At 47.4% G+C, this 16,510-nt stretch overlaps 1 protein-coding gene across 3 annotated transcripts in view; it reads left to right on the top strand.

The window, feature by feature from the left end:
* atp9b (ATPase phospholipid transporting 9B (putative)) overlaps positions 1-16,510 on the top strand; it is a 341,291-nt gene that overhangs the window by 207,247 nt on the left and 117,534 nt on the right. For all 3 annotated transcript variants that reach the window (XM_033019057.1, XM_033019056.1, XM_033019058.1), the window contains one exon: positions 6,132-6,207. In XM_033019057.1, the coding sequence (XP_032874948.1) occupies positions 6,132-6,207 (76 nt within the window). The remainder of the gene's footprint in view (positions 1-6,131; positions 6,208-16,510) is intronic.

Genomic DNA, 16,510 nt, shown 5'->3' with positions numbered 1-16,510 from the left:
CATTGTTTTAAACAGAGAGGTTCAGAATAGTTCTATTTTCTAGGTTCTATATTTTGCAGTTTTCTTCTATCAATGAGTATTAGTCCTTAACATTTTCTTCCCTTGTTTAACATCTCCACATGCAATATTATTTATGCTGTCTTACTCCTTCCGAGTGTTGAAATGGTCTTGTTACGCTAATCACTTTTGGAGGATTTCAAACCGTGCAGTTCTTCCTTCGCCATGTGTTTCTGTTCCTGTTATCAGCAAGCTATTTGTACCAACTAACCATGCTCTCTTGATTTTAGTTTTGTTTATTATTGTCACGTGTACCAGGATGGCATGAATAACTTGTTCTACATGCTATCAGTCAAATCAAGAGATTTGACATAGCATCTATCAAGAAAGGATCTATCAAGAGATCCTTTTCAGAATAACTTAAAGATAATTTTTTGCCTGGGTATCACTTTTCCTTTTAAAAATAAGATCCTATGCACCCACCAAACAAGGGACAGTAGCAAGGATATTCTCTCGATAGTTACCTCCATTAGAATTGGAATAAAATAAGAATCCCCAAAATCTTTGAAATGATTTGGAATGTGCATTGAATCGTTTACACCATTAAGCTACTACTTGCCTTGTAATGCCTTTTAAAGGGCCTGTCCCACTTGGGCGACCTAATTGGCAAGTTTAGAAGAGTTTGAAATAAATGACATGTTGAAGACCTCCTTCGACTATGTAGAAGACCTCCTTCGACCTCCTTCAACTATGTTGAAGACTAGCTTTAACTAGCTACGACTAACTTCGGGGAAAATTGTACACCGAATAGTGGAGAGTGAAGACGACCTCCTTCGATCTCCTTCGACCTCCCTTCGACTATGATGAAGACTATCTACGACTACCTTCGACTACCCTCGATTACCTACGACTAACATGCCGACCTACTACGACTAAACCTACGAGTAAAAAAAGTATTGATTTTTTTCCAAGGCGACCTTTTTTTACTCGCGGGCATTTTTTAACATATTGAAAAAAACGCCGCGACCTAGCTGAGGCCTCGAGTACGCAGAGACCACTCTCGAGCATGAAGGAGAGTTACGAAGACCTCGTGGAACCGTGCTGCGAGTATGAGTTGAGGGCAAACTCGCCAAAACTCGCGGATTAGGTCACCCAACTGGGACAGCCCCTTAATAGTTAAGTCTGCAGTTTGCACAAAGCCTGAAAACATTTCCACGTAGAGAAGTTTGTGAATGTGAACATCCATATCCTGAAAAACTATAAAACTCTGATCGTGGATGTGTGTGTGTGTGTGTATGTGTATTTATTTGTTGGTGTGTTGTCACATCTTCTCGAAAAAATGACGTGCTAACGGTAAAACTTTTACATATTCGGGAAGAGATTTAACCCCTGGAGTCCAAAATCCCTTTGTCATCGGGTGGTGCCGCGTGCGGAAGCCTCGCCAGCAGCTGTCCATCCTTTCAACCTTTTTGTTATTTTTAGTCTGTCTCAAATATGTTTCTGGAGGTCTTTTAGTCTTTTTTATGTGGGGGGTGGGGAGGGGAAGGGGAAATCATTTTCTCAGTCAATACCTGGTTGAGGATGCGTCTATTCTCCGAGCCGCATCTTCGCACCCCCCTTGCATTGGAGCGGCCTTTCCTGCCAGAGACCGGCCAAAGCTTCAGCAGCGACGCAGCACTGGATTCCATCGCGGAGTGGGACAATGTCTTACTGGGGATCACCGGAGCTCCGGAGTGTTCGGACTGCTCTTTAACATTGTGGAGCTGTGGTCTGCGGAACTTCCAGCCGCTGGAGGCGCTGAGTTTAACATCGCAGAATCCTGGGATCTTCAGCCGAGGATCGCAAGTGTTGGAGCTCCGCCCAGCTCGGCCTGTGGACTCCGGTAGGAAGCGGCTCATTTAGGAAACTCCAAGCCGCAAAGTGTGTTCTCCGTTCCGAAGCTGGAGCTCCGATTATCCTGGCGAGAGGGCCTGAAGGCCCCGACCATGGTTGAAAAAAGAGGAAGAGGACTGAACTCTATTGCCTTCCCTCACAGTGGGAAACGTTGATTCTGCTGTGTGAAGATGTTCATGTTAAATTCTATCATGTATTGTGTTCTTTTTATTCGTATGACTGTATGGTAATTCAATTCTCACTGTACCAATTGGTGCATGTGATAATAAATATGTCTTGAACTCTTGAAATCGTGTTATCTGAAAACTACATGCATTATTTCTTGCGTTATTAATGAAAATCTTCACAAATCCGATCAGACTTTGAAATCAAAAAGCCGTTTTTTCGCTGATGACATCACAATGGATCTGCCTGCCTGCCGTCTGCTCGCGCTGTTAGTGACTCGCCCACTCGCGCCTCGGTTCAGCTCGGGCCCTGTAAAATTTCCAAAAATGTGTGTAGAATGTTAGTTGCTTGATCTTGAAACAGCAAATGTTTGCTGCTGTAAACAGATCTCACTCTACCAAGAGGTCAGCCGGCATAAATATTTAGACAGCATTTCTAGTATTGGCATGCTGGAAAATATCATGCTTTGTCATGATAATTTATTGTAAGAAAGGTTACTGGTTGTTCCGAACTTCTCTGCGTTATGGTTTTAATACATATACTGCAGGTTATATGACCAAAAGTATTATGGTAACAGGTGCCCTTGCGTAGGGAGAAATGTCACCATGCAATTTAGGGATAGACCTCTGAAACATATGTTTCAAATGTGTATTCATGTGTTGACTCGTGATTTGATGCTACAATTGTATAGCACAGTTTGTCCTTTTGCATAGTAGAGGTAGAAACATAGAAATTAGGTGCAGGAGTAGGCCATTCGGCCCTTCGAGCCTGCACTGCCATTCAATATGATCATGGCTGATCATCCAACTCAGTATCCCGTACCTGCCTTCTCTCCATACCCTCTGATCCCCTTAGCCACAAGGGCCACATCTAACTCCCTCTTAAATATAGCCAATGAACTGGCCTCGACTACCCTCTGTGGCAGAGAGTTCCAGAGATTCACCACTCTCTGTGTGAAAAAAGTTCTTCTCATCTCGGTTTTAAAGGTAATTGAGTGAACTTTGTGCAGATTCCGGCAGATTCCGGCAAAGCCCATTATGCACATGGCACAAGTTGTTAATACCTTGGTATCCATGTCCTGAACTGTATAGATCTCAGAACATGACTCTTGGAATTCTTTCTCTCCAGAGATGCTGCCTGTCCCGCTGAGTTACTCCAGCATTTTGTGTCTACCAGATGTCGGAGGTTATGGGGGTTAGGAGAAGAAATAGATCAGCCATGATTGAATGGCAATGTAGACTTGACGGGCCAAATGGCCTATTCTGTTCCTATCCCTTATGACCGTATGACTTTGTGAAATAAAAATGGTATGGTTAAAGCCTCCATAACCTGGGAGGACAGTATGATGTTCTCGGAAAGCAATATGGGGTGAAAAGATGAGGTACGAAGGTAAGTTAGCCAAGAATATAAAGAATAGAATAGAATAGAATGCTATTTATTGTCATTCAAACCTGGGTTTGAACGAAATTCCATTTCTACAGTTTTTTACATTACAAACACAATCCAAGACCCACACTTAACATAGTTTACATAAACATCCATCACAGTGAGTCTCCAACATCTCCTCACTGTGATGGAAGGCAAAGTCTTTATCTCTTCCCTTTGTTCCTTCTCCCGTGGTCCAGCAGTCCAACTGCAGTGTCGAGGCGAACTGGGGCTCCGATGTTAATGCCCCCGGCGGGCGATGGTAAGTCCTGAGGCTGTTTAAGCCACGCCGGGCGATGTTAGGCCCCGGCTCCATGTCCTTAAACCCGCGGTTCCAGCGGGAGAAGTCGCCGTTGCGGAGCTCGGAAAAGCGGTCTCCCACCAGGGACCTGCGAGCTCCCGATGTTCCCGTCCACCGGGTCTGCGGCCGGTGCCTCCGAACTCCAAAAGTCGGGTCGCAGCCGCACGCCACCACAGCTCTTCCCGCTCCGAAGTTGGCCAGCTCCGCGATGTCAGTTCCGCAGGCTATGCAACTGGAGCCCTCAGGTTAGTCCCGGCCGGAGGTCGCCGCCGGCTCCACGATGTTAGGCCCAACGACACACGAGACCCGACAGGGAATAGTTGGGTCCCCGCACAGGGAAGAGATTTAAAACGGTTTCCCCCACAGCCCCCACCACCACCCCTCACATATACACAGCTAAAAAAAATAATAAAAACTGACTCAAAGACATACATTTAACAAGACAAAAAATAAAAAAAAGACAGACGACTGTAGTCGAGCCGCTGCCGTTAGGCGCCGCCACCCCAAAGGATGATAGTAAAAGCTTCTTTAGGTATGTGAAGAGGAAAACATTAGTTAAGACTAGTTGGGCCCTTGAAGACTGCAAAAAGGTGAATTTATTATGGGGGAACAAGGAAATGGCTGATGATTTGAACAGGTACTTTGGATCCGTCTTCACTAAGGAGGTCACAAACAGTCTTCCTGATGTACTAGTGGCCAGAGGATCTGGTGTGATGGAGGAACTGAGGGAAATCCACATTAGGCAGGAAATGGTGTTGGATAGACTGATGGGACTGAAGGCTGATAAATCCCCGGGGCCTGATGGTCTACGTCCCAGGGTACTTAAGGAAGTGGCTCTAGAAATCGTGGACGCATTGGTGATCATTTTCCGATGTTCTATAGATTCAGGATCAGTTCCTATGGATTGGAGGGTAGCTAATGTTATCCCCCTTTTTAAGAAGGACGATAGTGAGAAAACAGGGAATTATAGACCAGTTAGCCTGACATCGGTGTTGGGGAAGATGCTGGAGTCAATCATAAAAGATGAAATAGCGGCACATTTGGGTAGCAGTAACAGGATCGGTCCGAGTCAGCATGGATTTACGAAGGAGAAATCATGCTCGACTAATCTTCTGGAATTTTTTGAGGATGTAACTAGGAAAATGGACACGGGAGAGCCAGTGATGTAGTGTACCTGGACTTTCAGAAAGTATTTGATAAGGTCCCACATAGCAGATTAGTGGGCAAAAATAGAGCACATGGTATGGTAGGGTGCTGACATGGATAGAAAATTGGTTGGCAGACTGGAAACATAGGGTAGGAATTAACAGGCCCCTTTCTGAATGGCAGACAGTGACTAGTGGAGTACCGCAATGCTCGGTGCTGGGACCGCTGCTATTTACAGTATACATTAATGATTTGGATGAAGGGATTAGCAAATTTGCAGATGACATGAAGCTGGGTGGCAGTGTGAACTGTGAGGAAGATGCTATGAGGATGCAGGGTCTACCTGGACAGGTTGGGTGAGTGGGCAGATGCATGGCAAATGCAGTTTAATGAGGATAAATGTGTGGTTATCCACAGAGGTATCAGGAAGGCAGATTATTATCTAAATGGTGTCAAGTTGGGAAAAGGGGAAGTACAACGGGCCTTGTTCATCAGTTCATCAGAACATACGCATGCAGGTACAGCAGGCAGTGAAGAAAGCAAATGGTATGTTGGCCTTCATAACAAGAGGAGTTGAGTATAGGAGCAATGCAGTTGTACAGGGCCCTTGTGAGACCACTGTAATACTACATTACAAAGATAAGTCAAAAAGCATTAAAACAGACCTTTGAGATAACATTAAGACCTCATGGCTCCTTGTTCCTTGTATCTTTTGTTGCTTGGAATGGCTACCTTCGCTAGGAGCAGAGGTGCATGAGCTGCAAGTGGTTTCTGTACGTTGGATTAGTTGGGGGGAAAAATGGTTCTGGTTTTCCACTCTGTACAAGATTTTGTGAGCCCTGCTGGTGAAACTGGATACCGGCCAAGCATAGGATCAAGATCAACAGTGATGCCTAATAGGATATATGCACTGTTGAATAATAGTTCCATGAATAGCGAAAAGCTGCCCACAGGCAAAAAGAAGAAAATTGGCGAGGTAACAAAAATAATCTTATTGATTTTGTGCAACTGAAATTCTCCAGCACTCTCTAGCTCTTTGCAGCAAAGGAAAATATGTAGCAACCATGGTGTGATCTAATAATGCTTAAAAAGTTGCTTGCCCACTTTAATCCTGTTTATGAATTTTAAGAATTGGCAAATAAATGTTTTATATTGAGCTGCTTTTTGATCAAATGCAACATATTTTACATTTATTTATTTGCAGGAAGATAGTGACCCTTCAATCCATGAAAGTCTGGGTGCAGAAAATACACTTTGGGCCAGCACAGTGGTAGCTTCTGGTGAGTATGTTAGTTGGTCATATACACCTTGTGACTTTTTGCTGAGACGACACAAAACCCCTTCAAATTGATGGATTTGAAACAAACTAAGTAGAAAATGTTATAAACTTCAAGCAATTAAATATTATGAAACAAATTATTTAGTTCTTTGTAAGAATTATAATGTATTATATGTAGAATAATAGTTTTGTGCATTGTAAATACAATACACTGTTCAAATATTTCTGTAATTGACCTGCAATAAGTCACACTTACAAATGACTTGTGCAGTTTGATGATCAGTAGAATGCGGAGCATTATGGACTTCAGCAAAATAAAAGCAAGACTTTTTATAAACACACTTAAGTCACACGTTTCCAGGATTGAGGAGAACCGAATGCAAAATGTTCCCCATCTCCCAGGATTTACCAACTCATATATTCTACATGCGCACACGTACACACACACGCACGCACACACGCACACACTGCTTCCTTTACCAGCCCGTTATGCAGTTGGGGGACAGGGCAAGCGAGGGAAGCACTGTCTGAGTAAGATTCACACGATGCAATGCCAATGTGATACAGACATGCACCGGGATGAACAGGAAGGTTGGCGCTGTAATTAAGACGGTGAAAGCACAGTGTATGGGAAGGGTCACATAAGTCCTTTAAAAGAGGGGGGAGAGAAGGAGTGGAGACAACTTTTAAGAAGCCAGAGATACATGGCAGTGAAGCTCGGCAGACATTTAACATTACCGGTCGGTTATCCCTGGTTCTGAAAACTACTACTTACAGTTTTTTTTCCCAATGAGTCAATGAAATTCACCGGTCAGCCTACGAGAACCTAAAAGAACCTTTGCCCTCCTGGCAACCCACCTACGGCACGAGAATTCTCGCTATTCTTCATGGCAGCTTAATTCTGGTCGTCGCTAATTTTTCAACATGTTGAAAAATTCACGGCGACCATAATGAGGCCGCGACTTCTTCCCAGAATGCGGGAACTCCTCACGACCAAGGCGACTACCTGGCAACCACCCACTACCATATGACGACCGCATAGTCTCCTGCAGTTGCCTAAGTCGGACAGGTCCATGACTCGCTATGTTCCTCCAGCACTTTATATTTTATTCAAGATCGCAGCACCTGCATATCCTAATGCAAGCAATTCTTTAAATTTCTCAAATATGTCATGAATTTTATATGGCATTTATTTGCTATTTAAAAAAACACCATTGTTTTGAAACACCTCCGCTCGGTCCGCAATAACCAACCTGATCTCCCGGTGGCTCAGCACTTCAACTCCCCCTCCCATTCCGAATCTGACCTTTCTGTCCTGGGCCTCCTCCATGGCCAGAATGAGTCCCACTGCAAATTGGAGGAGCAGCACCGCATATTTCGTTTGGGTAGTTTACACCCCAGCGGTATGAACATTGACTTCTCCAATTTCAGGTAGTCCTTGCTTTCTCCCTCTTGCCCCTCCCCATCCCACCTCTCCCACAGCCCACTGTCTCCGCCACTTCCTTTCTGCTTCCTGCCCCCCCCCCCCCATCAGTCTGAAGAAGTGTCTCGACCCGAAACATCACCTATTCCTTCGCTCCATAGATGCTGTCTCACCCGCTGAGTTTCTCCAGCATTTTTGTCTACCTTCCATTGTTTTGAAATCTTCTTTTGTCCTTGCCTGTCCCAATTTGCTATGGGGACTCTGACCGCACCTCCCAAATCCATGATGTCTGCCACCACAAAGGAGAAGAGCAACATGGGCTGGGAAATGTCATGCGCTATTGGTGGCCTTCCAAGCTGGCACTCTGTTATGACTTGGAAATTTAACAAAGTTCCTTTATCGGAGCTCATGCGGTTAGAAATTACAGCAAGATTATATTTAATAATGTCTCGGATAAAGTGATGGGCGCTGTAGCTAATGGAAGGATATTGAGATGATGGCGAAAGATGGTGGATTTGATTTTCTTTGAGGTTAGAGGTAATGTCTGACATTAAAAACTCAATGCTAGAAATACCCGAATCTAGCAAAATCTGTGAAAAAGATCACGCTTCATTACAGCTTGGAGAAATAAGTTTGAAGCAATACAAAAAAGATAAGTGAGGGAAAGAAAAAGGGAATGTCTAATTCGGTAGAATGCAGGAGAAATTAAAGTCTGAAGAAGGGTCTCGACCCTTAAACGTAACCCATTTCTTCGCTCCATAACTCACCCGCTGAGTTTCTCCAGCATTTCTGTCTACCTGAGAAATTAAAGGATATAAGTGATGGTTCATGGTGAAAACGCAATGAATGATTACAAGCAGGTGCAAATCGACATGGTAGAATTATTGACTAATACCATTGAAGTTAACGTTGAAAATACTATCTATTCAGATAGTATTGCCAAGGAGTAGCATGTTCAAGTTCAAGTTCACATTTATTGCCACATGCACCAGTTACGGTACAGTGGAATTTGATTTATAATGCAGCCACACAATCAAAAAGAGCACAATACACAATAGAATACAATATGGACATCCGCCACAGTGGAATCAACATTCTTCACTGTGGTGGAAGGCAATAACGTTCAGTCAGTCCTCCTTTGTTCAACCGTGGTCGGGGCCTTGAACCCTCCGTAGTCGCCGCTACGGACGGCCCAATGTACAGGCCCTCTCGACAGGATGCTCGAAAACTCCGACGTCGGGACGGACGGATACTCCGCAGCTTGGAGTTCCCGAATCGGCTGCTTCCCACCGGAGACCGCGGCTTAAGTAAGTAAGTTTATTGGCCAAGTATTCACATACAAGGAATTTGCCTTGGTGCTCCGCCCACAAGTAACAACATGACATACAGTGACAGTTACGAAAACACTAAACAATAATAATAAAACATTAATGATAAAACACCATTGATCAAGCATGTGAACCAACAAAATACCAGATCAAAGGGAAGCTACAGATTTTTGGCTGTTGAGTAGAGCAACTACTCGTGGATAAAAACAGTTTTTATGTCTGGCTGTGGCAGCTTTGACAATCCGGAGTCGCCTTCCGGAGGGAAGTGATTCAAAGAGTTTGTGGCCAGGGTGAGAGGGGTCAGAGATGATCTTGCGCGCTCGCTTCCTGGCCCTTGCAGTGTACAGTTCATCAATGGAGGGAAGGTTGCAGCCAATAACCTTCTCTGCTGATCGGAAGATTAGCTGCAGCCTCCAGGTGTCGTGCTTGGTGGCTGAACCAAACCAGACCATGATGGAGAAGGTGAGAACAGACTCTACGATGGCCGTGTAGAATTGGACCATCATTGCCTGTGGCAGATTGTGCTTCCTCAGCTGCCGTAGGAAGTACATCCTCTTTTGTGCCTTTTTGACTGTGGAATCGATGGTAGCCCCCCACTTAAGGTCTTTGGAGATGATGGTTCCCAGGAACTTAAAAGACTCCACAGATGTGACTGTGGTGTGGTTGATGGTGAGTGGGGTGAGGGGAGGGGGAGCTCTCCTAAAGTCTACAATCAATTCCACTGTCTTAAGAGCATTGAGCTCGAGGTTGTTGCAACGGCACCAGGACGCCAGCTGTGACATTTCCTGTCTGTAGGCAGATTCCTCCCCATCCTGGATCAGCCCAATCAGGGTTGTGTCGTCCGCAAACTTGAGAAGCTTGACAGAGGTGTCTGTGGAGGTGCAGTCGTTGGTGTAGAGAGAGTAGAGGAGAGGAGAGAGTACGCAGCCTTGCGGTGCACCTATGCTGAACGTTTGTGCGTCTGAGATATGCTTTCCCAGCCTCACATGCTGCTTCTTGTCTGTCAGGAAGGATGCTGGTGATCCACCGACAGAGGTGTTCAGGCACAGTCAACTCGGAAAGTGTAGATTATGCATGTCAACCAATCACATATAAGTTAGCATCACTAACCCCACCCCACTATAACGTTTATATTAACACTTGCTTCTGGCACTGCTCAGTTCGACCAGCAGTTGGGATGTTCTGACATCTAACCATCCTTTATGCTGTTAAAGTTTATGTGCTGATTAAAGATGATTTTGGATCACATAGTGTGTCTGGGGAATGTCTACATGGTGTCAGAAGTGGGATCATCATTATGAGCAACAAGCACAGTCATGTCTGATCGCCGTGGTCTTCCTTCACTTGGCTTATCTCCAAATTGACCTCTAAATTCATCCAGTGTCTGGTCCAATTCATTCTGTGCCACTAAATATCCACGATCATGGCAAACTGCATGATGGTCTTGCGGATCTTCCACAGACGGTAGGTCTCCTCGTCGTCCATGATGCAGCCGCCGCGCAGACTCGGAGCCGCCCGGCGAGCGCTGGTCTGTGACGTCAGCCGCTCCCTATGCTCCACCGCTCCAGTTCCAGCGGCCTGCTGCCATGTCTCCTACCCGTCCCAGCATGCCTCACACCCCTCCACGTGACTAACCACGGGACCTCCCCTCCTACATGTTTCCCCTTTCGGTCACCACAAGCCTCTCCCACGCTATTCTCGCCTCCGAGTTCTCCGCCTCATCTTTCAGGAGAGGAAGGAGAGGGTCTGTTCCGCACGCGCTCGGAGTCTGTTCTACTGGCCGGGGATGGCCAAGTACATTCGGGACCGCACAGCCTCCAGCCCCACCTGCAACAGCCTCACCCCTCATCAGCAGAGGCAGCCCCTTCTACAACAACCTCCTCCAGCCCTGCCCTGGACGTCGGTGGCGGCGGACATTTTCGAATGGTGCGGAAAGCTCTACCTCGTTGTAGTCGACTCCTTTTTTAACTGGTTTGAATTGGACCCGCTGGCCTCCCTCACATCTGAGATGGTCGTCCGGAAACTAAAGAGACACTTCTCTACTTTCGGCTCACCCGTCCGCCTGCAAACCGACAACTGGTAGACATTTCACCAGCCACGTGTTCAAGCTTTTCGCAGACCGATGGAACTTCCAACACATCACGAGCAGCCCTGAGTATCCACAGAGCAATGGACTCGCTGAGCGCGCAGTCAGAAGCGCCAAGCAACTGTTAGAGGAAGCGCGCCTTTCAAACTCTGACGTGTATCTCGATCTCTTGAATCTCAGAAATATTGCCAGAGATGGAACCCTGGGATCGCCAGCCCAGCGAATTATGCCCAGATCGACAAGACCTCCAGTCCTGATCGCACAACAACAGCTGGTCCCTCGGGTGCTGAAGCCTGCTACTGTCCAGAAACGTATCCAGGAGAAGCATGACATCCAGAAATGATCATACGACAGATCCAGCAAATCACTTAGGCCTCTACTGCCGGGCCAGGTCGTCCGTTTACAAACTTCAACTGGACATTCCCATCTGGGCACTGTTGTTACCTGGCTGACGAACCACGATCCTATTCAATTCAATTCAATTCAATTCAACTTTAATGTCATTGCACAGATACAAGTATGGGTACAACGAAATGCAGTTTAGCGTCAGTCCGTAGTAATAGTGCAATATAGGAATAAAAATACAGAATAAGCAAACAAAGTGGACGAAGAGACTGGAGAAATCTATCGGCGGGACTCCGAGTTCAGCAATGTGATAGTGTTGTTGTAGAAGCTGTTCCTCATCCTACTAGTACGAGACCTGAGGCTCCTGTACCGCCTCCCTGATGGGAGGAGGGCAAACAGTCCATGGTTAGGGTGGAAGGGGTCTTTGATGATCTTCCCGGCCCGTCTCAGACGCCGTTTTCGGTGGAGGGCATCCATGGCAAGGAGCGGGGCACCGATGATGTACTGAGCGGTTTTCACCACCCGTTGTAGTGCCTTCCTGTCCGCTACGGTGCAACTGCTGTACCATACCGTGAAGCAGGTGGTCAGGATGCTTTTGATGGTACAGTGGTAAAAGTTGGTCAGGATCTGGGGGGGACAGGTGAGCTTTCTTGAGCCTCCTCAGGAAGTAAAGGCACTGCTGCACCTCTTTGATCAGCTTGGAGGTGTTGAGGGACCAGGACAGATCCTCCGAGATGTGTACCCCGAGGAATTTGTAGTTGGAGACGCGCTCCACCTCAGTCCCGTTTATATGGATGGGGTTATGTCTGCCCCCTCTGTTCTTCCTGAAGTCAACAATAATTTCCTTCGTCTTCTTGGAGTTGAGGACGAGTTTATTGTTGGCACACCAGGTTGTCAGGTGCTGGACCTCCTCCCTGTAGGCTGACTCGTCGTTGTCACTGATCAGTCCTACCACCGTGGTGTCATCGGCAAATTTAATGATGGCGTTGGAGCCATTCTTAGGGATGCAGTCATGGGTGAAGAGGGAATAGAGGAGAGGGCTGAGCACACAGCCCTGTGGCACGCCGGTGTTCAGTGTTATAGTGGAGGAGGTGAGGTTGTTGACCCTAACAGACTGTGGTCTGTTGGTGAGGAAATCCGGTATCCAGTTGCAGAGGAAGGTGGAGATGCCAAGTCCGCTGAGTTTGGTGATCAAGCTAGCGGGGATGACAGTGTTAAATGCGGAGCTGAAATCGATGAACAGCAACCTGATGTAGGTGTTATTGCTGTCCAGGTGGGTCAGGGCAGAGTGTAAGGCCGCCAATATGGCGTCCTCTGTAGACCTGTTGGTCCGGTAGGCAAACTGATGGGGGTCCAGTGTGGGGGGGAGGCTGGCTTTGAGGTGAGTCAGGATCAGCCGCTCAAAGCACTTTGCAATGACAGGGGTGAGTGCCACTGGGCGGAAGTCGTTGAGACTCCCTGTAGCTGATTGTTTGGGCACTGGCACAATGGTTGATGTCTTGAGGCAATTGGGGACGACACCCTGGGCCAGTGACAGATTGAAAATGTCAGTGAAGACCAGGGATAGTTGTCCAGCACATGCCCTGAGCACCCGCTCGGGGATGCCACCGGGGCCGGCAGCTTTGTGCTGTGAGGGAGCGGTTTACCGGAGAAGTTGGCAACACCTGCTTGCTGTGCGGGAACCTCGTCCACCACCAGCTGATCCCTATGCTCCACCGCTCCAGTTCCAGCCATGTCCACACGCGTGCGGGCCGTGTCACTAGACCGCCAGATAGATATGGCGAGTACGTTTAACTCCATGGCATGGGTGCCCTTTTACACTTAGGCTTCAGGGGGAAGGATATAGATTGATTATGCATGTCAACCAATCACATATAAGTTAGCATCACTAACCCCACTCCACTATAACGTTTATATTAACACTTCCGGCACTGCTCAGTTCAAGCAGCAGTTGGGATGTTCTGACATCTAACCATCCTTTATGCTGTTAAAGTTTATGTGCTGATTAAAGATGATTTTGGATGACATAGTGTGTCGGGGGTCTGTCTCCAGAAAGTTTGGAGTGTAGTAGCTCTGGCACAATGGTGTTGAATGCAGAGCTAAAATCAACAAACAGGATCCTCGCATAGGTCCCCTGGCGGTCTAGGTGCTGTAGGATGAAGTGCAGGTCCAGGTTGACTGCATCATCCACAGATCTATTGGCCCAATATGCAAACTGCAGAGGGTCCAGCAGGGAGTTTGTGATATTTTTCAGCTTGGCCAGCACAGGCCTTTCGGCTGTCCTCATGACTACAGAGGTCAGTGCGACAGGCCTGTGGTCATTAAGACAAGTAATCCTTGCCTTTTTGGGTACAGGGACAATAGTGGAGACTTTGATGCAGGCAGGGACAGTACATGTTTGCAGGGACTGGTTAAAAATGTCTGTATATACCTGTGCCAGCTGTTTGGCACAGAGTTTAAGAGTAGAGGGGGAAATATTGACAGGTCCTGGAGATTTCCGGCTTTTTTGATCTCTGAAAAGCTTCTCCACCTCCTCTATTTTTATTTTTGTTGATGGAGAAGTGATGTTGTGCAGCTCGGAGGGTGTGGGTGATTGGGTGTGAAGTGGTGATTGGAGGGGGGTGGGTGTAGAAGGGCCCAGTCTTTGCAGAATGAGGTCAGGCTCTGAGTGGATGTGAAGTGTTGATTGAGGTAGGAAATGGTCTAGTCTTTTCATACTGGAGTCTTCCTTAAGTAGGTGTGAAGTGGTGAATGGGAAGGAGAGGGTGCAGGGTTCATTCTTTGTAGACTGGGGTCTGGCTGTGTTGGTTGGGGACAGGGGGGAGGGGGTACCAGGGTTATGTTTCTGCTTGTCAAACCTGCAGTAAAACTCATTTAGGTTGTTGGTCAGCTGATGTTTGTCCAAAGAGTGGGGGGCTTTCCTCTTGTAGCTGGTAATTTCTTGCAAGCCCTTCCAAACTGAAGAAGAGTCATTAGCTGAGAACTTGCTCCTCAACTTCTCAGAGTACCTTTCCTTGGCAGCTCTGATTCCTCTTTTCAGCTTGTACTTGGCCTGCCTGTAGAGGTCTGCATCCCCACTCCTGTAGGCCTCCTCTTTAGACCGTCTGAGCTGTCTGAGTTCTGCAGTGAACCAGGGCTTGTTGTTGTTGAACCATGTCCGGGTCTTAGTTGGAATCCAACTGTCCTCGCAAAAGTTGACACATGATGATGCAGTGTCCGTATACTCATCGAGGCTTGTGGTTGCTTCCCTGAACACATTCCAATCCGTGCAGTCAAAGCAGGATTGTAGGTTCTCAATGCCCTCGCTTGTCCACTTTTTCGTTGTTCTGACCACAGGCTTAGCAGCTTTTAGCTTCTGCCTGTAGGTCAGAATAAGGTGAACTAGACGATGATCAGAGAGACCCAGAGCCGCCCGGGGAACAGAGCGATATGCGTTCTTGATTGCCGTATAACAGTGATCGAGTGTTCTCTCCCCTCTGGTGGGGCAGGTAACATGAAGTCTGTATTTTGGAAGGTCACGGCTGAGGTTAGCTTTGTTAAAGTCCCCCAAAACAATGACCATGGAGTCCGGGAAGTCACTCTCTACCCTCATTACTTGGTCAGCGAGTTGCATTTGCGCCTCACGTACGCAGGCTTGGGGGGGGAATGTAAACTCCAGCAAGAATAAAGGAGTTAAATTCCCTCAGAGTAGAAGGTTTTGCAGTTTATAAAGAGGGATTCCAAGTTTGGGGAGCAGAAATTTGACAGTACAGTGATGTCGCTGCACCAGTCCTGGTTGGTATAGAAGCATATTCCACCGCCTCTTGAGTTACCCCCTACCTCCACTTCGCGATCTGCTCTGTGAAGTTGGAAGCCAGCCAGTTGCAGCGCGCTGTCCGGGGTCGAGTCACAAAGCCAGGTCTCGGTGAAACACGGGGCAGCGGCTCGAGAGATGTCCTTGTGTGTCCGATGCAGGAGTTGCAGTTCGTCCACTTTGTTCTTTAGAGAACGTACGTTTGCCAGGAATATGCTCGGGAGTGGTGTGCATGATCCTCGTCGCCAGAGTCGGGTGAGTGCTCCAGAGCGCTTCCCACAGGTCCTCCTCCGTCTCAAGACCTTGAACGCTGCCAGAGCCCCGCCGACGAGTATGTCCAAATAATCCAGCAAGTGAGAGAAATCCGGAACGATGTTTGGAGGTACTGTATGTCTGATGTTTATGAGTACCTCTCTTGTGAAAGTAATCTTTGTAGGGTTTTCACAGACGACACAAACGAACAAACACATACAAAACAGCAAGGAGCAATACACCGTGGCCGCCATCGTCGGCGCCAGCAGCAGTTACACGGCTTCACGATGTTATAGGCCGGTGGTCGGCGCTCTTCTCCAGCGATCCCCGGCGAGGGAATCTCTGACTCCGTAATGGAAACTCCACGCTGCACCTGCGGCTAGAAGCTCCGCAGACCGCGACTTCAGGATGTTATAGTCTGCGGGCCAGCGATCGGAGCACTTCTTCTGGCGATCCCCGGCAAGGGATCACTGGGCTCTGCGATGGAAAGTCCGCGCTGCGTCCACTACTGAAGCTCTGGGCCCGACTCCGGGAGAGGCCGCACCAATCCAAGCTGTCAGGCCGCGAGGGAGGGCGAAAATGGGACTAGGAGAAAAGTCGCATTCCACCAAGGTAAGTGACTGGAAGACAGTTTCCCCCTATTCCCCGCCACCACCTCCCCACACTAAAACATATTTTTAGACATACCAAAAACAAAAAAAGTCAAAAGGACAACCAGCTGCTGGCGAGGCTGTCGGCTCGCAGCGCCACCCGATCTTCCATCTGAACTAATATTATTTGTATTGCCTAAACGATGTATTATTTGACATTTACCAACATCAGCAAAGAAGGTTATTGGCTGCAACCTTCCCTCCATTGATGAACTGTACACTGCAAGGGCCAGGAAGCGAGCGGGCAAGATCATCTCTGTCCCCTCTCACCCTGGCCACAAACTCTTTGAATCACTTCCCTCTGGAAGGCGACTCCGGACTGTCAAAGCTGCCACAGCCAGACATAAAAACAGTTTTTATCCACGAGTAGTAGCTCTACTCAACAGCCAAAAATCTGTAGCCTTGGTTAGATCTGGTATTTTGTTGG

This window comes from Amblyraja radiata, chromosome 4 (genome assembly GCF_010909765.2).
Source record: "Amblyraja radiata isolate CabotCenter1 chromosome 4, sAmbRad1.1.pri, whole genome shotgun sequence".
In the NCBI taxonomy this organism is placed as follows: domain Eukaryota; kingdom Metazoa; phylum Chordata; class Chondrichthyes; order Rajiformes; family Rajidae; genus Amblyraja; species Amblyraja radiata.
Note: the sequence above shows the minus strand (reverse complement) of the source record. Positions and strands in the feature narration are given on the sequence as shown.